The sequence below is a fragment of the Geospiza fortis genome, unplaced genomic scaffold (assembly GCF_000277835.1).
Source record: "Geospiza fortis unplaced genomic scaffold, GeoFor_1.0 scaffold130, whole genome shotgun sequence".
In the NCBI taxonomy this organism is placed as follows: domain Eukaryota; kingdom Metazoa; phylum Chordata; class Aves; order Passeriformes; family Thraupidae; genus Geospiza; species Geospiza fortis.
This window is the reverse complement of record NW_005054300.1, coordinates 18,791,107-18,813,964: the sequence shown is the minus strand read 5'-3', so window position 1 is coordinate 18,813,964 and position 22,858 is coordinate 18,791,107. Positions and strand designations below refer to the sequence as shown.

General features: G+C 38.9%; 1 protein-coding gene across 4 annotated transcripts in view; it reads left to right on the top strand.

Annotated features, from left to right (window-relative positions):
- Nucleotides 1-22,858, top strand: part of LDB3 (LIM domain binding 3) — a 107,452-nt gene that overhangs the window by 50,183 nt on the left and 34,411 nt on the right. For 2 of the 4 annotated variants that reach the window (XM_031062528.1, XM_031062517.1), the window contains exons 4-7: nt 4,789-4,811; nt 8,124-8,327; nt 13,685-13,854; nt 14,821-14,857. In XM_031062528.1, coding sequence (XP_030918388.1) covers nt 4,789-4,811; nt 8,124-8,327; nt 13,685-13,854; nt 14,821-14,857 — 434 coding nt within the window. Of the gene's footprint in view, nt 1-2; nt 410-4,788; nt 4,812-8,123; nt 8,328-13,684; nt 13,855-14,820; nt 14,858-18,281; nt 19,171-22,858 lie in introns of those variants that run through there. The other 2 variants (XM_031062522.1, XM_031062513.1) reach the window with 2 other exon arrangements.

The window sequence follows — 22,858 nt, the reverse complement described above, 5'->3', positions numbered from 1 at the left end:
AGGAACCTGCTTGGGAAATCAATGGCAACAGAACAACCTTCAGCCCTCTAACTAACACGGCGACTGGGCCTGTGGGTAGTGTTTTAGCAACCAATGGAACCTTTTCAGGCTACCTCAACCAGCAAGAGATCAGCCTTTCAAATAGCTCTTCCTACCTAAATACTACCACAGTTAGATCTTCCATGTCCTCTCAGTCTGTGACTCCTGACATTTCACCTGCCAAGAGCTCGTTAGGTTCCAAAGCAAGCCCTGCTTTCGCTGGTGGCAGTAGCCCTGCTCACCAGCTGAGCCCTGCAAGGCAGTATAACAACCCCATTGGCCTTTACTCGGCAGAGACCCTGAGGGAAATGGCTGAGATGCATAAATTGAGTCTCAACCGAAGGGCTTCGGAAGGTGGACTTCCTAGAGGGTAGGTAACATGGTAACATCTTTAATTATTTCAATAAGTAATGAACTTGCTGAGCAGTGAATGTAATGGTGCTTACCCTATTGTGCATTTGTCTAGCAGTCATTATTAAAGCCTGGATCAACAATTAAATTTTCCAGTAGCCCCAAAACATACCCACATTGCCATTACAGAGTAATGGTTGTTGGTATGTGATGTGCAGCATGGATTGGCAATTGTCAGCAGAGCTTGAGGGCGAACACTAGGACCGAAGTAACAGTAATCATCTCAGGGTTGTGACACTCAGCAGTCCTAACTAATGCATGGACTCTCAGAGAACCAAGTATTGCTTGGTCAGACATCAGAGCAGCTGCTATAAACTGCGCCTGATCTTTGGTACTTTGCTAGAGAGAAATGGCTTTGACCAGCAAATCTGACATTCCCAGCTACTGGAGTGTCCTGCTGTAATTCCTGCCTTAATGTGTTGGCTTTCCTATGCAAAATGAGTCAGAACTGCAATATTTTGAATCCTCTGGTTTGAAGAATGTCTTGCTTTAAATGTTAGCTTTAATGTTAACTTTGCTATAACAAGGAATGATCTCCAGATACTGCCCAGGTAGTTTGATCCCATGCTGTCAAGGTTTTCCATATTCCTATATTGCAGGTCATCTGTTTTATTAGTAAACTTGTGAAGTGAGGATCTTGGACTGCAGTACATGAGAAAAAGCAGGGAGAAACAGGTTTTCCTAATTTTTTTGCCTTCATGTATAAACCACCAAACAAATCTAATTTTTTAGTTTATTGTGGTTTTGGGGTTGCTTGTTGTTTTTTGGTTTTTTTTTCTTTAATGAAGATAAATTTCTTGTTAGGAATATGGGGAAATGTATTTTTTTGACATTAGGGACTTGGCTATATGAGGAAAACCAGAAAATTCTGACAATCCGCTCAAGGTCTGATAGTAACTGCATAGCTTCAAGTACTTTATATCCATTTGCAGCAGCTCTTTGCAAAAATAAAACCAAGAGGTTTTAAGTTGTAGAAAGTAGGGATATTTCATCCTATTAAAAGAGCATATACATCTATTCTAAATGATTCAAGCAATTTTAGATTATTCACTGCCACTCTCTTGAGCACTTAACATTAACAATCCTAATCAACTTATCTGAGAAAATTCTATCCTCCCTTCTCATACTTGATAATTAAGTAAAGCAATTACTTTTTAAAAAAATATCAGTTAGTAAGCAAGATCAGCAAAATAAACCTCAGAATACTTTTCTCTTAATTTACAGTTTCCTGAATACCAATTCTTGTCTTATTTCAATATACAGAGTTTCCTGGGTGTATATCTTGTTGTCTTTTTCTCCACTATGTTCATAGTCTTCCTTAATACCTGCAGGGGTGAGGGTGAAGGGGCTGAATTTTGGATGGCTCAGCATTGTGACTGTTTTGTTATCAGAATTACAACACAGCTGCATCCACCACTCACCAAAGAGTGTGCCTTTCTATTCAGTTTGAATGAAATTTTAGGGAACTGCTATCAGCCTTTACTAACTGGAACACTGATGAACAAACAAAAAACTAAAAATCCTTATCCTGCTGTGCAGGAACATTCTGAAAAGATCAAAGAGTCCAGAAGCACTAAATAAATGTGTCTTGTCTGGTAACTTCTGTACAATTTCGAGAACTGTACATCTCTGTTGACATGCAGAGAAAATTCAGAGCTCAATAGTGCTACCATTCCCACTCCCACTTGACTGTTATCCATGAAGTAAGAAGTATCTTGCCTCCTGCTCTGTGGAGAAAAACATGGAACCTGTAACTATCTTGGGACTTGGTGGCATCCATGATAATCTCAATCTCACAGTGCATATATGGGAATAAGAAAGCACTGTGAGCACTGAATAAACAGCTCTGGTCTGTACTGGGAACATTCTTACCATGTAATACAACATGGTTGTGATATTGTGATGCTCCAAAACAGAATTCATTGTGCTTTCACAAACATGCACTTAGCTGTATGGTAAAAGCTGCGAGAAAGTTCAAGTATGAGGAGTGATCTTAAGGTATGTTTCAGTTCTGTGCCCTTTTCACCAGACAATTTAAACTTAATTGTGTGAATTGCTGTTACAGGTTTAGCTAAACCTGTTTATAGGAAAATCCTATAAAGAAGCTGAAATTAATTTTGAGATTACTTCCTTGATCTGTGAAGAATAACAAAGCATTTGTTTGTCTGATACACTTTACATTGAAGCTTTATCACTCTGACCAAGGTGAAAAATAAGATAGCCTGTTAGGAGTGTGGAACGTGATGTGCTGAAAGCTCTGGAGTGTATGAATAAATATGAACAGTGAGTCATAGTTTGTAACATGCATCTTTTTCATTCCAGTGTAAGTTATTTTTCACACTGTAGGTCAAGGGCAGTAAATACCTGTCCCACAAGTACGTGCCAGGTGGCTTGGGTTACTGGTCTTTTACTGTGTGACCTCTGTGAGCAGCAAGTTGGGTGTTCCAGACATTTCCCTATATAGAGCCAAACTAAAATTATGTGTGGCTCTGAACTGGGAGGAATTTTCTCATCACATCCTAAACATAAGGAGAAGTAAAGCTTTACTGTTTTTGAAGGAAGCTATAGCAGCCTCTTCACATCTCAAAAATCTTTACTGAGATGTGACTACTGAGCTGTTCTTAGTGTGTGCACATAATGTTTATTTTCTTTGGACCTACTTTTCTTTTAATTAAGGTGTATTTTAGGGGTTTGGTAGTTCTGCCTTGAAAATGTTATTTTATATGTATGGTAGATGCATGGATGAGTCAGAAAATGATACCATTACACTTGGTTTCATTGTAAATGAGTGCCCAGCTGTCTCACATACACCTAAAATGGATATAGGATCACTGATGTGCTTACAGGCTGCAGCTTGTTCCTAATATATCTCTAACAGTTCCTGTAAGAACATTTGGCTTAATGTAGGGTTTATAAAGCTAGAAGAATATTTTCAAATCTGAGAGTCTGACCAGTAGCTGCAGGGGATGATCTGTGGCTGCTTTACCATGGAAATGCAGAAGTGCAAAGCCTTTACTGCAGCTTTGGCTCATTAGAGTGCTTTTGATCATGAAAAGTGCTGTTTGATGAGCCAAGGCAAAAGGATTATATGTAGGGTATCAAAGGTTCTGCAAGGAAAAAGCAGGAGTGGCCAAATCCCCTTGGAATATCACTCTTTAACAGTGTAGCTTTGCTATCCAGTATTTTGTATCAGTCCCAGACACAGAAATGTCACAGCAGCAAGTTGGAATCCTCAGTGGTCAGTTCTGTCAACAGCATTCCATACAGCCAAGTAAAAAGAAAAGTTTATTAACTGCCTGTGAATCTCTTCCTCTTTGTTTTGCACAAAATAGGATTAATTAGTCTTCAACCAAGAAAAGAGCAGAATGTGGGTGTTCTAAGCTTCGGGGGGAAAAAAATTTAAAATAAATATCACAGCCCATTGCTATTTGTGCAACCACCACACAGTTATTGGGAAGAGCACTGTAGTTCAGACTGAGCACACTCTGTTCTGCACTCCCAGCTTTATCCTGTGTTACGGTGCTTTGGAATTACTGTGCAAGCGCCATCACTGGTTTATGCAGAGATGCAGGAATGGAGTGTGAACATGCCTTTTTTTCATACTGTATGGAACCAGTTGGAATAAAATATACTGATATGGATATCCCAGAAAACATACAGCAAGCGTGGCTTGCTTTGTTTAATGTGGAATAAATTAGGAATGACTATTCCGAAGTTAAATGGCTTACACGCCTCTTGGCATAATGTAGGTGCAGTTGTATCTAGGTAAATGCTTTGTTATATACAAAGGCATTTTCCTTAGTTTTAGCTTTAAAACATTTACCAATATATTTTTTGGATCTTCTCCAGCGTGTAAAAGACTTAAAAATCAGTCTTGCAAAACCAGCTCTGAGGGTGGCCTGAGAACAGACTTTATCCCTGAATATTCAGTATCTAAGAGAAAAATATATCTCTACCACTCATTTGCTATTTTCAGATGAGAATATACTCTGAAAATCCTCCATTTTTCCCTCTGCTCCCTCCTCTCTTCACTTTGGTAGTCGTACTTTTAAGGATGCACAGCAATAAGATCATGTTCAACAGTCAGCCAAAATGCCATGGTACCCTACTAAGTCCTGGTGGATCAAGTATAATCCCTGCATTTTTTCCTTTCTTAATCATGTTGGGGGTTTTAGGCATACATTTACTTTTTATTCTTTTTATTCTTATTTGTAGATGGTCTGAGAAGAGCTGTAGTAATCTTTTGTAAATATCTTTTACCCTTTGCACTCTACAAACTATTGACTTTTTTCTATGTGGTTGGTTTTGATGTTGTTTGTTCTCTTTCTCTTCTTCTAGGTCATAACCAACACCGCTGCCAAGTTAGTATCACCTCTGTGTAGTGCCAGATATTTGTGTGATGCTGTATGTGTGAAGATGTGTTTTCTGGGGTAGCATGATCCCCTGTGTTCCTGCTGTGTCTGCTTGCAAGTGCAAGTATTTTTTTGAACGTCTGCTTGGTGTGGCAGACGCCCTGCGCTGCCCCTGCTGTCCAGCAGTGCTCCCGCTTGGCATTTCTTGGTGATGCTCTAATGCTGTGATGGAGCTGCCACCTGAGCCTGCCAGTTCTTCTAAAAGCTTTCAGGTGGTGGTGCTACTACAGGCAGGTTTAAGTTCTCTTGAATCTTTAAGTCATCTTCATGCCCTCAGAGTTTGGAGAGCATTATCTGAGCCCTTTTTTGTGTGTTATTAGTAAAATACTTTTAGCTTCAATGTTAAATTAATTTCTAAAGTCTGCTAAAATTCAAATTTAGGTTGGAGTAAGATACTGATATAGGGGAAAAAAATCTATGGAGTTATTTACCTTGATCAATCTATTGCCCTTTTTTTGACCTTTAGTTTTCTAGGGGCAGAGGATTGTCTCTAAACTCTTGTTTTTTGCCTCTGACCTGAGTGTTGTCCCTAAATTGCTGGAGACTGGGTCAAACTGAGTATAAAATAAATAATTCTAATATTTAAATGTCAAATTTAAACTAACAGTACAAAGTTAGGAGTAGTAGAATACATAAAGTTGAAATAATATTTCGTGCATATAATTTACATTGATTTTTCATTCTCTGTTGATTTCAGTGAAGTGTGGGTGTGATGATGTAAGTCCTTTGGAGTGTAAAATCCTAGCCAGTTTACATTAATAATTATTCTGACAGGATTGTCTTAGAAAGCAGAAGTCACTTTATAGGGGTATTTGTAATCTTACTTGCTTTGGGATTTATTTTTCCTGATCCTTTTGTAGTTTAGGAGAAAGATCCCATTCATTTTGCAGAGGTGCTGTCTCTGCAGCCTTACCTCTGCCACTTTGTTCTAGACCCCAGCCCTCCTTACAATATCTTCTGTTTGCTTCCAGAATTAGAAAAAGAACTCAGCAGTTGGCAATCTGTATTTTTCTGTTACTTTTATTGGAATCCTGTTAACTTCAGTGGAAGTTTTGCCTTGGTGTATGTAATGTGACTAAAACCTCTTGAAAGACATCACTAAAATTGTTTAAAGACCCCAAGTGAAAGCCCAAATGACTCCTGTTGCTACCATGAGGGAAGTTTAGGCTGTTCTGACATTAGTAGCTTTGATTTCTGTAACTGACTGTGGAAACAAATTGCTTAGAACATTATTCTTTAAAGGTGGCATATTTAACCTCTGTCCTTTTCTTCACAGAGTCTTCTCAGATCTTGGGTTTAGAATCTCTTTTGTACTTCCAACTGTGTGAAAGAAAGAGAACACTAAATTCAAGATCTTGAGGACCTGTGTGTTTGTAATGATCATGTGATTGTTTAGGGTATTACACAGAAAAGAGATACTGTTGAAGTCAGGCATGTGCATGCTCAGTACAGCAACCTGCATGTCTCAGCCCATCACCCCTCCAGAGCTGATGTTATTGTAATTATAGAATTGTCAGAGTTGATGAATAGTTAAGGGAGATGTGTTTTAAATGAGAGAATGTCTTGGTAAAAAGATAATTTTCACTTTTTTTGAATGCATAATGGTGCTTCCCAGTTCCCTCCCTTAAGATGTTGGCATGTGCAAGTGAAGGCTGTGTTTGTAATGCAGCATGTGCTCCTGTGTGTCTCTGGTCCTTGTGCATGTGGCTGTCGATGTTCTGACAAGGATTTGCAATGATATGTGACTGTGTCTCTCTCTGTCCATCCTCAGTCAGGGCATCCCACCAAACAAAAGGCTGAAAACAGAGTGGAATCCCCTGGCTGGCTTCAGAGGTGGCACAGCACCTGTGATAGTCTCCAGATAATTAAGTCAGATGGCTGCTAGCCTTACTTGAGTTTACCTTTTTCATCATGCTGGGTTGAGGGTTCAGTTTTAACTCTCACTCTCTGGGCCTACCCATGGTAAACAGACACACTGTCGTTTGGGTAAAGAAAAAACAATATTAGCCAATAAACTTACAGTCTAATGTGTTAAACTGGAAAGGAAAATTGTTCCAATCAAATGGAATTAAATTCTTCAGTATTTCTTCTGCAGGGAAAGAAATATCTATTTCCAGCTTTTGGGTTCAGTTCTGAATGAAAGATTTATGAAATATCTGTTATTTCACAAAGGGTGGAGTTCCCAGTTTTGTCCAGTTTGGTGAGTGTATGGAATCTCTCCTGGTGATATCCTCGTGCTGCTGGCAGGACAGGAACAGCAGACCAGAGATTCACCTAGTCTCCCATAGGTTGAAGAGGAGCCACCATAGTGGCTGACAGTGGTCATGGGAACTCTGGGCAGGGCTCAGTCCTAGCTCTAGGACTAGAACTATGCACAGCACAACCCTACAAGAAAACTAGCTGCTGTTTGGCTGTAGTCTGAGAGCAAACTGACTCATTCTGATGTCATGGAAGCTTCAGTTAGATTGCTTTAGGGGCTCAGTCTGTCAAATATAAAATCTTTCCTTGTAAATGGAGTCAGTGGAAACTAAGGCAGCAACTCTTCCGACTGCACTTGGTCCTTTGGTTGCAATGTTGCATATTTTGATCTGGGACTGATCATTTATCATGCTATAGCAGCACTTCAGGCTGGTGTAGAGACATTTTTGGGAAGATTTAGTCTTTTGTAAGGAAAGCCTTGAAGATTAAAAGGCACAAGTGCTAAATTTCACTGTGATTAGTAACACGGACAGAAAGTACTGAAACCTTCTAAATAATAGAGAACCTGATATCCCTTCATTACACTGTACTTTCTAGACCTTTGTGAGACCCTTCTGAAAACACAAATGGATGACAAAAAAAGTGGGAATTCTCTGCACTGTGTATGTACGTCCCATGGGCATGCATATATACATGTACTGTTTGTATACACTTAGATGTATATATGCATATAACATCAGAATTTTAGTATATCTAAGTATCATATAAATACTTAGAGATTTTTTGTGAGATTTTAATACAGTGACAGCTATTTCACATTTTTTTCCTTTTTATACATCGTAAACCAACACAAAAATGACATCCATTAGCAGAGCCATCTTTTTGCTGTGGCTTGGTACTTACATTGTCTGTGCTTCCCTGATGAGAAACTTTGGTGGTGAGATGCCATGAACAGACGTGCACACTCCTCTCTTGGTGGTGCTTCCCTCACTTAACTTCACGCCTCTCTCCTTTCTTCCCCTCCCTTCCCTCCCTGTGGAACCTCACTCTTGCATAACCCAGCACGGACTTCACGGAGCGTTTCAACCCCAATGTCCTGAAGGACTCTGCCCTGTCTACCCACAAACCCATTGAGGTGAAGGGCCTTGGCGGCAAGGCTACCATAATTCACGCGCAGTATAACACCCCGATCAGCATGTATTCCCAGGATGCTATCATGGATGCAATTGCAGGCCAGGCACAAGCCCAGGGTGGAGAATTTGCTGGGTAAGGTTATTTCCTTCTGTGGAATGCTCTTTCTCTGCATGGTACTTGTAACATCCCTACCTGCATGACACATCTGCTCTTACTGGACTTTTTCTTTTTTCCTGGGGTATATTACACGTGGAAAATGCGTATCAATCCTAGACAGTGTCCAAAATCACTTCCATGTTTTGAATTTAAAAGCATGGATCACTTGAAAATCATAACATGATTTGTTGTTGGGAGAGACCTTAAAGTGCCAAGCCCCTACCATGGTCAGGGGTACGTTAATTTAACCTAGTTTTCTGGTATTCCTCCTAGAACTGGTAAACCCCACAAAAATACATCTAATGCTCTGTGTATGATATTGGATGGCTTTTCATTCCTGACAACCGTGATTTATAATAGTCACTATTGTATGCATAGCTCAGAAAGGACAGAAAAGAGGGGTGGAATTTTTATTGAGACATGAAGAATGCAAAATATTTATTTAGCACTGGCTACTGTTTTATTCTTCAGAATGGAATGTTTTGCTGTATTTTCCCTATCCCCAGTTTACATACAGTACATGTGTTTTACACAGATCATTTGGGCTATGGCAAAATCTCCTGATCTTTAATAACTTTGCTTTTCCAATGCACGTTTCTGGTAATCTTACCTGATTAACTTATCCAGAGTTGTAATAACTTTACTGAAATTACATATGCCATGAATGTAGCCAAGTTTCTCTCTTACCGGGTGCGCTTCTGCCCAAAATAGAAATTGCCTTCCTTTGATATGGCACCAAAATACAGGTATAGCAACACACTTTAACGTAGTTTCTTTTCCATATGTTAGCTGCAGGCTTATTCAAAATGAGGATGGTTTATGTATTTGCTTGTGCTCTCTTTTGCTGGCCATTTTTCTCTTTTTTATAATTATTTATCTTTTCTGCTAACTTTTTGCACCAATATTGTTGTTCATCACAGCTCTCCCTCATGATGGATCACAAGCAATACCTTTAGCTGGCTTTGGCCATGACTCAGTGAATCTCCGCAGGTGTTGAGTAGACTCATATTTCCAATTACTGAAGTACAAAGAAGTTCATTTGTGTTCTCTATAAGGGTTCATATCCTTCGTAGGCATGCATTTTAGGAAACATTTTACGATACATTGGCACTTCCTAGTAAATGCTGTTGCAGTATATGATGCAAATGGTAATGTTTAAAAAAATACCTTTTTAAATGATCAGATGATTATAAAGTTAATGCTGCATATATGGATCCTTTTGATTTTATAAGTTTCCTTTAGTTTCCTCTGTGATATTCTGAACTTTAATTGGCAGTGGAAACCATGATGTTCTTTAGCTTGCTTAATCGATCAAGTCTGAGTTAAGATTATGATTAATGCAAAAGTATTTGTATGAGAAGTTTTTAATATAAAAGCAGACCAAATTGTGTGCTGATTCATTTTGTCTCAGTTATCAGCCTATAATTTGGTCTTGGTTCTTAATTAGTAGCCTTAGTCCTTTTCATTTGTCCACAAGTGTCTGTAGGGTGGTAAGCACACTCAGACTGCACATCTGAAGGGCAGACAGCAGCTGGAAGCCGTTTACTTATTTTATCAGTGATGAAGGACAGACAGGCTTAGGATAGGAGCTCATTTTCTAGTTTGACCATTTGAAATCAGTGATGTTGTAACTTCATGAGATCAGAGTCAGGCTCTTGTCACTTAGAAATAAGCCACGCTTACTGGATCACCATGGAAAACATAAAGGGAAGGACAGAATTATTGATAGTCAGACTCCATGCTGAAACTTTAAGGTAGAAAATTTCGAATGCCCTGACTTTATATATCTTTCTTCTCTTTGTTTTTCTGTTTTAATTGATCTTGCTAAACGAAGAACCAGGAGCTAGGTGGCTGCAGTAAAACCATGTGGACAGTGTTTTGAGTACATTTCTGTCAAACCACCTCTGAATTCCATTATGCAGTTTTAATCAAATTCACAAGTTGTATAAAGACACATGTCTAGCACCTTTATTGGGAATAAGATCTGACAGTTGAAGTAGAAGAATCAATAATGTGACTGTACAAACTAAGATCTTGTGTGTCCTCTGCAATAAGTCAACTTGGCTGGCTATTTACCAGTCTACTTGAACTTTTGTTTGTTGGGTTGTGGGATTTTTACCTCTTAGGGCTTTTTTTTAAATAGCTGGAATCAGTCTAATACCTGATGTCACAATATTTTGTTGTATGTCTACATCAGGGGTAGAACACTGCAGGGTTCCTAAGTTTTTACTTAGTATCTACTGAAATTAAATCTGCATAATGACTCCAGGGAGTGATTCACATAGTAAACCATAGCTTATAATGGACTCAAAAAAATAAAATTCCTCCACTGCTACTTATTCAGAGAAGTTTGACTGTCTTTAAAGGGTTTTTTTGTGGTAAAAATGTGTGACCTAAATGATGATAAGAAAAAGGAAAATAATTTTTATTGACTCCTACTAGAATACCTTAGGCTCTAGATTAGAAGCCTCCAACAGCTCCAACCCATTTGCAAAGAGGGTTTTTTTTTTCAGTAGCGTCAATTTAAAGTAATATGCTTAAAGATGCATGATATTTCTGCACATCCACACCCAGATGGAAAGAAATTAAATTACAAAGAGGTATAACAGAGGTATTAACATGGTTATGTGCATCTTTAGGCTGTCTGTAAGAATCAACTGTCACATTTAGGTTTATGAAATGCTCATAATCAGCAATGCGCTCTATTTTACACTTCCATGCTGAGAGGCTTATATGTCCTAGTTATTCATCCACAATATAATTATGTTTTTTAAAAAAGAAAAAGGCCTGCTGAATTAAAGACAGAGTTGGAAATACTCCAATGTATTGCTTTAATTTAGTTCAATTTATATGAGCATGTTTCACTCTGCTGGGGAGGTTAATTCACCAAACTCCATTTCCTGCCTTAATCGTCTACCATAAGGATATTAATATGTCATATTAATGCCACACATTTCTACTGTGAAATTTGTGGTCCAGCCTCCAGCTCTAGTTTTTTAACAATGCTTGAGTTAATGGCATATCTGTACATAAACCTTTGAACTGCTTTTTTGTATGTAGGTCATAATATAAGAACAAAGCATTTGAGCTAGAGGATTTAAACAGAGGAATTTGAACTGTCCGTGGCTGGCACACCACTGCTGCCACAGTGGTCCATGGTGGAAATCAGCAGCACTGTCTATCCAGTGGTTTATTATCCACTCTAGAACAATGTACTCAGCTGGGAAATTTGCTGTCCAATACAGCAGGTTTTTAAGCTTCCTCAAGATTAAGAAGTCAGTGTGGTGATATAAAGCTAACTGTTGGCCCACATCAGGCAGTCACTTCTGGTATTCATACGAGGCAGGTTCTGGGTGTGAAACACCCTGAAGTGCCTTGGGGACTTGAAAACAGGGTCACCTTTTGGGGAACATTGCTGTGACAGAACTTGCAGCATAGCCAAGTGTCAGAAGCAGCAGCAGAACAGTCCCAAGGGTGTTGCTGTGAGTTACTGTTGGTATTACAGAGAATCTCTTTGCAAAGACTATTCTGCAGAAGGCAGGAGAAGGCAGAACTCACTGCTGTGCTTTCCTGCCTACCTCAGCAAGCCCTTTAGCTGTGTGTGATGGGCCACAAGAGGAGAACTATTGTTCTCTCTCCCCTCTTCCACCTAAAGAAGGCTATGGCACCACTTTGTCCATTGCTGCACACAGCAGCAGCACTAATGGAAGTCACTGATGGCAGAGCCTTCCCAAAATAAACAAGTCTATATTTTGCCTTCTGTACCTGCTAGTGTTTGGATATTGTAAGGATTGTGGTCTAGGAAACACAAGCTAAAAAAGGAGCTTGAAAATGTTGCTTCCTCCTACAGGCCATCTTTCACACTGAGGAACTTTTTTACATAACTTGTATGTTTTGTAGCAGAGCATAAACTGAAGAGTCAAGTTTTTCTCTAAATTCTAAACCTAAGCTGCGTTCCACCCCACTGTTGTGTGGAAACACACAAAAAAAAAACTTAACTGGGATTTGTACTTCGATGGCTCCTCAGGAAAGTGAGAAGTTTGCATATATGGGGGTTATAAATACATGGTATTATGAGTAAATCCATCAAACCTGTGTATATTACCCAGTGCTGAAGAAGAGGAGTGTGTCAGCTGGGAAGTACTGATATTTAAAGCACTACCTGGTAACATTTGCATCCCACTCTATGTAGGATGTCAGACATCCTGGCTTTTCATCAGTCCTCTCAGGCTTTCAAATCACAGACCCAAATTCTCTGTAGATTTTCTCTGCAAAGTGGTATCTTAGCACTAACTTTGAGCCTGAACCAAGGAAGCAACTGTTGGACCAAATGGCCCTTAACTTTAAACAGAGCTGTTTCTCAGTTTTCATGAAGTTGAGCTTGCTGCTTGCAAAGCTCTTTATGGAATAGCATAAAGCTGTTACAATAAATCACTTGCTTCAAAAATAGACCTTGTATTTAGAGCAGTCATGGAGCCAAGTTGCTCCAAGCACACATCATTCCCTCAGTGTATATTTCTGCAGCTCTGTTAATAGTTAATTTTAATTGTGCTATGCAGAAGTTATTTTCACCGGGGAAAAATACTACCAAAACCTATTAAGTTACTAAGCCTGTTTCTAGCCTGCATCATAAATCAAAGCAAGGTTACCTCACTTGTGCTACAGACCTGTGTAGCTTTGATTTTAGGTGTGCACAACTGGATATATCACTTTGCAAGATGATTAAGCATGTTGTAAGATCCTGAGATACGTTCTGTCATTAGGGATTTCAGATACTACTTATATATGCAAGTCTTGAGTGCAAGTCTAGACTTCCTGTGCTTCACATTTTAGTAGACAATGAATTCAGACTATGGCAGATGGAAATTTAATTCAGTTTGAAAAAGAATCATCTCTAGAAAAAGCTATAAAAGTCTACCTCATTATTTTTATACTGAAATATGGGTTTATTTCTGATTGCAACCTTGAGGTACACTGGCCCAGCACTGTAATTTAAAGAAAATATAAAACAGTACCAACGTGAAGTTGTTTTTATAAGAAATAATATGTAACAAAAATGGTTAGAGAAATAAATGGTTTTGCCTGGCCTACTCTCCACATATTATTCTAACCACTGCACACTTGTGTACCTGCATTGGCTGAGGAATTATGAACAGGTATTTCCAAACAGATTTGAATGATAACAGGCCCTTTCAGAGATAGAATGAGCCATAACATGAAATTGATCTATGTATTTTTTTAAGAAGTGATCGTTTCAAAGCCATGTAGGGGATGGCTGGGTAAGAAACTGTGACCAGAGAGCTGCTTCCAACATTTCCCTTTCTGAATTGCAGTGCCCTCCCTATAAAGGATCCTCACGTAGACAGTGCCTCTCCAGTGTATCAGGCTGTGCTTAAAACCCAGAACAAGCCTGAGGATGACAGTGAGGACTGGAGCCGTCGCTCTGCCAACCTGCAGTCCAAGTCCTTCCGTATCCTTGCCCAGATGACTGGAACCGAGTACAGTAAGTTGAATAACAAAACATCCCCTCATCCTGATTTTAGATTCATGTCTTTCCTCACTGCCCTGGTATTGGCCACTGATACTCAGGGAACACTCTTGTCCAGGCTCATGTAGTTGTCAGTGAGGGTGAAGATCCTGCATGTAACTTGAGGGGACTCTGAAATCATAGTGAACAATCTCATCTTATGCTTTATGAATAAAATTCTTTTGCCAGGGGCCTCAGCATAAAAGTATAACAGATTGTACAGTAAACGAGCATTTGGGACCCCACAGTTATTCCTACTTAGAAATCAAGCCTCTGCAGTGCAATCTTTGGGTTTCCTGCAGCCTAGACATACAAAGCTGTCCATTCTTTAGGCAAAAATGATAAACATGTCAACTGTTTTCTGTAACAGTCTTTTATAGAATTGACTTCTGGAGGTCAAAAAAAAAATGAATCACCATTTGTATGGAATCTATGCCTCTATCAGCCCTGTTATCTAAACCTAGAGCTGATATGAGTATCACAGAGCTTTAACCTTGTTGCCTATGGAAATGGTTTTGTGGCTACCTGGTACTAAGCTCACAGGTGGTTTCTGTTGTAAAGGGAAGGAAAGTCAGGGCCTTTTCCCACATCAGGAGGAAATATTTAGCCTTCCCTTCCCCCATTAATGTGCTGCTGCCGTCTCTCAGACTTTGTACAAAACAGCAGGACCTCTCTGTAGAATCATTGCCTACAGCTGTGAAACATTGCTAATAATGAATGGGAAAGTAGTTGTAATAGCTACCTTCCTCCTAACATCCTCCTTCCTGTCCCTAGGGAACTGCTATCTTCATGATGTTCTTACAGATTCCACTGCTGCAAAGTCAGTGTGTATGCACCTTTAGATAGGCTTTTGATAAGTTTTTAAAGAATTTTAAATACCATAAAGCAAATAAAGCAAATTCCTTTCTTTCTGTTTTTTAACTGAAACATTTTTTCCTGCAGTGCAAGATCCAGACGAAGAAGCCCTGAGGAGGTCAAGGTAGGCAAGTCCCTGTGAAAAATACAGCTTTCTCCTTCCTGATAACCCAATAATGTTTTAAAATTGCATTAATATGAAGTACTTTTATTATGTTTTTGTCCTAAAATATCCTAACGCATTTACTAAAAAATCACTAAAATTAAAATTGAGAGGCATTTGAATTGAGAGGCATTTGAATGAGAAGGATAACAAATCAGCATGGTTTTAGGAAAAACAGTGTAAATTTGCTGAAGTATATGTTCAAATCTGAAAGCTCTCTGCTCATGCAACTTTCCTGTACTTTACTGGGTGTGGGAATGTGATGAGTTCCAAGGCCTGTGTAACTACTTGAATGTGTAAGTGGATAAAAAATATGTAATGTTGTGATAGCACTGAAATCTGTGAGCAATTTATTTGGATGACCCTCTGATTGACCTTTGATTCTCCTTAAATGATACAGTAAAGGAGTTGTTTCCATTCATACCCATACTCATTGGTTTATGTTTTGTTTGAATAAATGACCTAAATTTGTAGAATATGGAAGCACAGGACTGCTTTTGCTAGTGGATAAACGTATTTTTTCGTATGATGTATCAAAAACACTGAAAAAGAGGATATGTTTAGAGATATAATATGGAATTAAAGATTTATTACCATCCTGTATAGCCAGGAAATAGATGTATTAAATATTATTATGTTGAGCTTAGAAAGTACAGCTGAATCAGAAGCATTCTGCATGCAATCCTTAGTTTCTGTTGGCATACTTCAAATCCCTGTTTCATTTTAGGTGCTCTAAACCACCGGCTGGGTTTGTGATGTGTTTGGTACTCAATCCACCTCTGCTTATTCTGTTTTATATTTTACTGCCCTGTGGGTTCTTTAAAGGTTCTGAGCTTTTGATCACAGCGCAGGTTACAAATGTTGAATCAGTGAAAAAGAATCTGCTATCTTCCCTGTGAGAATACAAGAGTGCTTTCAGTTGGTGTTTTCTGTTAACCCTCCACTGCAGTTCACCCAAGTTCATGGCTGGGTGCCTGAACATCAGGCTTGACATTATAGCCCTCGGGGATTTATTTCTTCCCTCAAATATGCAAGCCTAATTCTCATTACATGTATTGTGCATTATCTGTTTTGATGTAATAGCACACATCCAAATCCTTATTACGATGGGATTTAAAGCACTGTGCTGAACTTAACATTGCCCCATTCATATCTGAGAGTAATATGTGGTTTTAAAGAAATAATCTCTCTAGGTCTAATCTGTGGCTTTGGAAAATACAAAAGAGTGGAAACTTTACATGGTATGAGATATGTTGACAATAATTACCTGATAGCACATCAACACATGTAAATTGCACATTCTATCCAGTGTAATTTCAAGTACATGAGTACATCCACTATGCTTTGCACATTCTCTACAGTCTTTAGCTATCACCATGTTATTCTTTCTGGCCCAAGGATGCTTCTGGTTATGTTTAGGCACAGCTGAACAGGTTTAAGGTGTGCATTGCTAGTAGAGGCATAAGGGAGCATGTGTAGGTAGTTACACAGGGACAGTGCAACTGGTGTAAGCTCTGGTGCAAGGAATGAACTGGGGTCTCCTTCCTACCCCACTGACAGCGCTGGCACCATCTGGGTGCTTGACACCCCCCTCAAACATCGGACAAACTCCTCTGGGGATTTGGCAGCAGGGCCCTGGCTGTGAAGGCATCCCTCACTGTGGCCTCAGGCAGGCTGAGAGCAATCTCTCTCTGGTGCCTTCTCTTGTCTCTTTGTGTCAGTTCCTCAGTATAGCCAGTAGGAATTGCATGGAATGGTGATCAGGTTTCTTCCAAACACTTAGGAGTGGAGGGAAGAAAGATGTAGCTTATTTTTGGCAGAACTGTTTTACATTAAAGTAGTCACTTTTAGATTGCTGCTTCCAACTTCATGACATATGTTCAAAAAACCCATAAACTTGGGAATCTGGGTGGCAGAACATTCCTGTCAGTTAATATTAATGAGTGTGTTGTATGACTGTCCTTTGCTCGTGCTACTGCTATTTTGAAGGCACACATAAAAGTATAACTTGCTGTGAAAACTTTTCATTGCTGGTGTGGTGATTGTTGTGGACTATTTTCTGGAGAGATGGGATCCATTTCAAGCCAAACAGATATTTCTGAATACCTTTTCCTTGAATGGAGGGGTAATAACTTCAAAGCAGTAAGGGAGTTCGTCAATTATATGTCAGACCCACTGGAGCTAGTATATTCTGGTATAGCTGAAAAAAAATGCCATCAGAAAGTTTCAGCTAGAAATACTTTATATCTCTTAATTACCTAAAAGCATAAGAAATAGTTTGAGAAGTCATACATCAAGACTTCTTTAGGACTGTTACTTGCATGGCACTGTGTTACTAAGCTCAAAAGATTTAGAAATATCAGTGAATTTGTTGGCATTTACTCTGTTTATTGTTTTGTGCTTTCCTCAGCCTGAGGAGTAAAACCAGCCCAGTTTGCTCCTTTCTGTTTGGCTGGTTTCACTCTCAAGTTCCACTGCATTAACACAATTAATTGTCTTGTGTTTTGAGTGTAAATAATGAGGAAAAAATGACCTTGTTTGCAATGACTACAAAAAGTTTTGCAAATAACAAGAACATTTTCATTCTGTTTGATATACTTCTCCTTGACTGTGCTCTCATCTCACATCTTCCTTCTTCCCCTTTTTATGTACAAAGGCTGAATTTAAGCTATAGGGCATCTAGAAAAGATTAAATTCTGAGAGGTGCTGAGCATGGCTTGAGCACCCCAGTCTGCAGTCAGGGGTGGCAGGAGGTGGCCAATACTTCACAGGACTCTGCTTTGAAAATCCCCTGTTGTTCTGCTTTGTCACACAAATGACCAGAAATATCTATGCAAAATGTCTACGCTAATACTCACTAATTCTGAGGAAGCTATACAAAAGTACTGCTGAAACCTGGGGTTGGTGGTCCTTGCAGGAAGGACAGCAGGTTATATATGGGCTGACCTAAGTGTTAGAGAATGGAAAATAATTTGCATTTATTTTGCACTTGTATGAGTTAACTTTCACTGACTCCTCAGTTGTGTGAGAGGGAGGGAGAAGCCAAGAGAAACTGCTGGGAGGAAAACAATGGGATTATACTGCATTTCTAGCAAAAGCAGCCCTGTAATACCAAGCACAAGTCAAAGAATAAGAAGTTATATCAAGTTACTTCTCAGAAATAAACCACTGCACAACCTTTCACACATGGTCCAAAAAGCATCACCCAGCCTTCACTATGCGATTTGAAAGCTGAGGAAAAAATCCAAATAAATTGCCACTGCCCTAGTTGTAAGGCAGGGGTGTGGTAGCCGTGGTCCCTAACCCCTTTCTTTCTCCCTCCTTTCTTTCTTCTATGTATGTGTGTCTCTCTCTGTCTCTGTCTCTCTCTTTCCTCATGCCACAGGGAGAGGTTTGAAACGGAACGTAACAGCCCACGCTTTGCCAAATTGCGCAACTGGCATCACGGCCTGTCCGCGCAGCTCCTTAATGTTAAAAGCTAAATGCCCCCGGCCGAGGGCAAACACAGAGTCCCAGTAACACATTAACTGCTGGCCTGACTTAGAGCCTGAGCCTGCCACTCGTGCAAAGATGTGCTGCTAGGCACTTGGTTTCTGCTGTTAGCCATTCACTCTCACCAAAGGTGAAATCATGACACAACCCAGGACATGTTCTTCATGATAAAGCAGCTTAGCATTTTTTCCTTTATTATCTCAAACTTCAGTATACAGCAAAACGTCACAATTGTAGTCTCTTGACTTTAATTCTAGAAGAAAATGAGAGGGAAGTTATTGACAGTATTTCTTTAGAAGGAAAAAGAATGAGATTTTCACGGAGTTTTACTGATGTAAAGATAATGAAGTAAGAGAAAGAAAGTTGAAAAGGAAAACTGATTGGCCTAGACTTTGCTAAATGTATAACACACTTAGTTTGCATAGCTGAATGATGCTGTTTGAAATAAGATATTAGCAATGTGAAGTTATATTTCAATATATTATACTGGCAAAAGTCATTTACTGAAACCATTGCTGTAAGTTTTGTGTTGGAGACTTTAATTTGTCATTATATGGAAGAGAGATAGCTGAGGTTGCTCAGGATCTGCAAGGAAATGACATTTTGCTAGAGGTGATTTAGGAGTGAGAAATATCATACTGCTGGTGCACTGAAGCTTTTAAAAGCATCTTGTAAGTTTGAAGGAATATGTTGCCCATTCTGTATTGCTCTTGCTTTGACTCACATTTTTTTCTGTATATAGCAGCATGCTTTATCTGAAATAAAAGGTTTTAAAACTTAAATAATTCTGTGCCTATTTTACACAGTACTTTATTCTGTTTTAAAACATAGCTGCCTCAAGTGATTAGTGAAAGAAGTAGAACATCTCTTTCCCAAATATAAAATTTTGTCAAAAAGCTTTCCATTATTAGCTGTAATTATTATTGTCCTGTAAGTTGTCTGAATTGGAATAAACCTGACAAAGCCAGTTGTGTTAGGGAGTTAGGTACCTTTACCTGGTGGCAGTAATTCCAATCAAAGGGATTAGTGCATGAGATCAGATTGAAACTGTTACACTTTTTGCTGCTTCCAAATTTGTCTCAGCAGTTTGTACAAGAACCAAGTTCATTCAAACTCCCTTTTTTTTGTGTTATAGGAATAAGGAAACGCTACTGTTCATGGAGAATTTTGTATAAATCAGCCAAATACTGAAGTGTTCAAAGGATTATCATACATATACTAAAAAAACTTATTCTTCAGTATTACTTAAGAGTACATAAGCACTAATTCCTTTTAAAATGCATTTCACTTTTCTTAGCTAAATACCAGAGCACTGCAGGACATGCTACTTAATTCACAACATGCATTTATATTTTCCTTATGGGAACACAAACAGATTCTGATCACACTATCTTATTAGTAGCTATGATAAATCAGCATCACTGCATGAAATAAGAGCAGCATTTTAACTTTTCCTGATTGTTGCCAAGAGCAACCTTTGGTGAACCAAAGTGGTGGTGAATTTTACTTATGTATGGGAAATTTTGATAAAATTTAAAATATCAATAGGCAATTAAGATTTTTTTTCATAAACATAAAATATACCTAAGCAAAATAATCTTCCATTTCTAATTTTCAACCAAATTAGATATTTTTATGAATAAGTAGCAATACAGTCTCTTCATGGTAATAACAACTGTGCATCCTTAACGTTTTATGAATATAATACAGATACTAGTCATTTCCAAGAGTTCTAGTGCATGTTTTAGAATGAAAATGTCTAGATTATATCTCAATGTTTACACTTAATGTTATTTTGAAAGGTATTTTAATGATATAAATTCAGTGCATATAAACCATGTAATCATGGAATTGGAATCTAATATTCTCGAAGCTTGTAGAATGCCAATTCTTTATGCAGTTACATGGGGGAAAAAAGCAATAGGAAAAAATCTTGAATATCTGGCAACTTCTAGAACTGCTGCAATGTTAAAGACCTTTTGTGAAGGTGCCTTCATTAATCCTTACAGCAAGATTTTTACTACAGCATATTTCAACTGCTTAGTCCAATCCCTTTTAAAAAATCTCATAAGTGATGGACTTTTTGTGTTAAAACTGTCAATCAAGTATTTCTGTGTCATTTCTTTTTTATATATAGACTAGTAATTCCTCGACTCTTACTCCTCAAAAATCTTTTATGTTGTCATGGTGATCTTCAAGTCCAGAAAATTAATGTTATGGATCTTTTTTTGTATAACTCTGAAGAGGCCCTGTTTTTGCTTCCTGAGGAGGAGGCAGACTTTCTCTGTAAGGCAGAGAAATTGACCTGGATTTTTCACTCTTCTGCATATCATTGCTAGTGACAGGAACAAACCTGGGCCCGATAAAAAAGCATTAAAGCTTTGAAAAAACCCAGTAGCTTTGTTCTAGTGAAAGGGCAAGCCTAGCCTATTACATTTTAGTATGTTCAGGCTTATCTCACTCTGTGTAGCTTGAGTGACCAACCTCATCTTGCAGTGTTTCCTGAGCACTTGCAGAAGTCTGTTGTCCCACACAGGAAAATCAGTCACAATTAATGGCAGTGAGGCTTAAAATAGGTTCCTGATTGAAGTCTCAATGAATCATGTAATTCTTTTAAACCAGCACTGATGATAGGCAGGTGTATCTGTCCCATGCTGAATATATTTTGACCTGTGACAGCTCTGCTGAGCAGAGGACAATGGTTGGTGACAATACTGTCTTCTAAATAACCTCCATGCCGAAAATAAAGTAAAACACAGGATGTGGGTAGTCCTATGCACCCCCTGCCCTTCCCAATATTGCCAGTAAAGCATAGTGTTATAAGCATTTAATGAAGACTCAGCAAAGCTGATGCCAGTAGGAAATCAAATCCAAAAGGCCTTCCAGGTAAATCTGCTTGTCTTGGTTATGGCACAGGGACATGCTCCTTTTCTGCTATGGTCCAAGGCTGTTTGATCTAAACTAACGTGTCTCCTGAATCCTGCTGCCCTGCCTCCTGCTCCAGCAGCCCCCTGACCTCCTGCAGTGCTCAGTTTGCAGCGGAGACACTGACTGCATGCAGTGTGTGCTGATGGGACGTGGCTGCAGTGTGGCTTTAGGAGAGTGGGTGTGACAGCTTGACCTCTGATCCTTTCTTGCATGACAAAAGGAGGAAGGTTCTGTGGCTCCTTCCCTTGCCTCCCTCTCCTCATGCCTGCCTGCACAGGAAGGACAATATGGTTTTGCTAGGTAATACAGAGGTCACTTCATTGCAGTTTCTCTCTCGTTATGCACAACTGGGTGGAGTATATCTTCCAGAGCAAGGAACAAGTATTTCTGGGAGTACCTTATCACTTTTGAAAGGTCCAACTCTTGCACATCACAGAGCTTTCTGAAACCTTCCTCAGGGCAGAAGAAGTGACACCAGTTTTTCACTTGTGCACTCCAGTTCCCACAGGAGCTGAGTTGATGTTGTAGCTGCTTTAGCTGTGTCTACCATGAGCTTCAGTGACTGGGATTACCATTATATGTATCAGAAACTTAAATGGATCCTTACACAAATTTGAGTTTGCGAAGTTAAAAAGCCAGAATTTTGGTATGGTGCATGGTATTACCAGATAATTACTTTCTTTAGCCAGTTTGCCTTTAGTTGACAGCTTTCTGCAGGATACATGAAAATTAATTGACTAAAACTTGCTCTCAAGCACGATAACATCCTTGTTCTATGGCTACTAATCAAAGCCATCTGACACCATTAAGACAAACTAAGTCATCTTGACTTCCTTCCTTGGTTGGCCAAAATTTCCAATTATTAACATTGCTGATCTGCCCAATTGCCAAAAATCTCCTATCTGCTGCTCAAATGAAAGACATGGCCCATCTTCCCACAACAGCTTGTGAAATTAAGCAGACTTCTCTAGGTAGATTTCCCACTTAAGGAACACAATAAAAAAATAATAAGCACATCAATTTAATATCTTCTAATCCCCACTTACCTTTTAACACTTGAAGAGTGACAAAAGTATAGGAACAGTGAAGTAACTCAATTGTCTCCATGGAATTTTGAGTCAAGTCAGGAGAGAAAATTGATGAAATGTAAAGTCTTTCTTCCTCTAGGTACTCCTGGAGGTTCTACAGGAAAAAAAATTATTAGAGCATCATAAATCCCTTGTTTCCAAGTCAGTTTTCTGTAGAATAAATTGGTCAAAGACAGTGTAAGGTACAGGGTATCCACTTCAATGTACCCACTTAAAATTGAAAGAGTGAAGCCTCCAAATGCAATTAGAAAATACCATTAAACTTCTCTCAAAACAGTTTATAAAGAAAGTAATGCATAAGCTAACAGAGCCTGTTGAAGCTGAAATTAAACCTTGGCTGTGGGTGTATTAACCTATATGTAGCATCTTATCTTTACCACTTCAGTCTCCTGCACGTTCTTGTCCACCATGTAACTGTTGCATGATCAGAAATGAACATTAACTTTCATTTTTA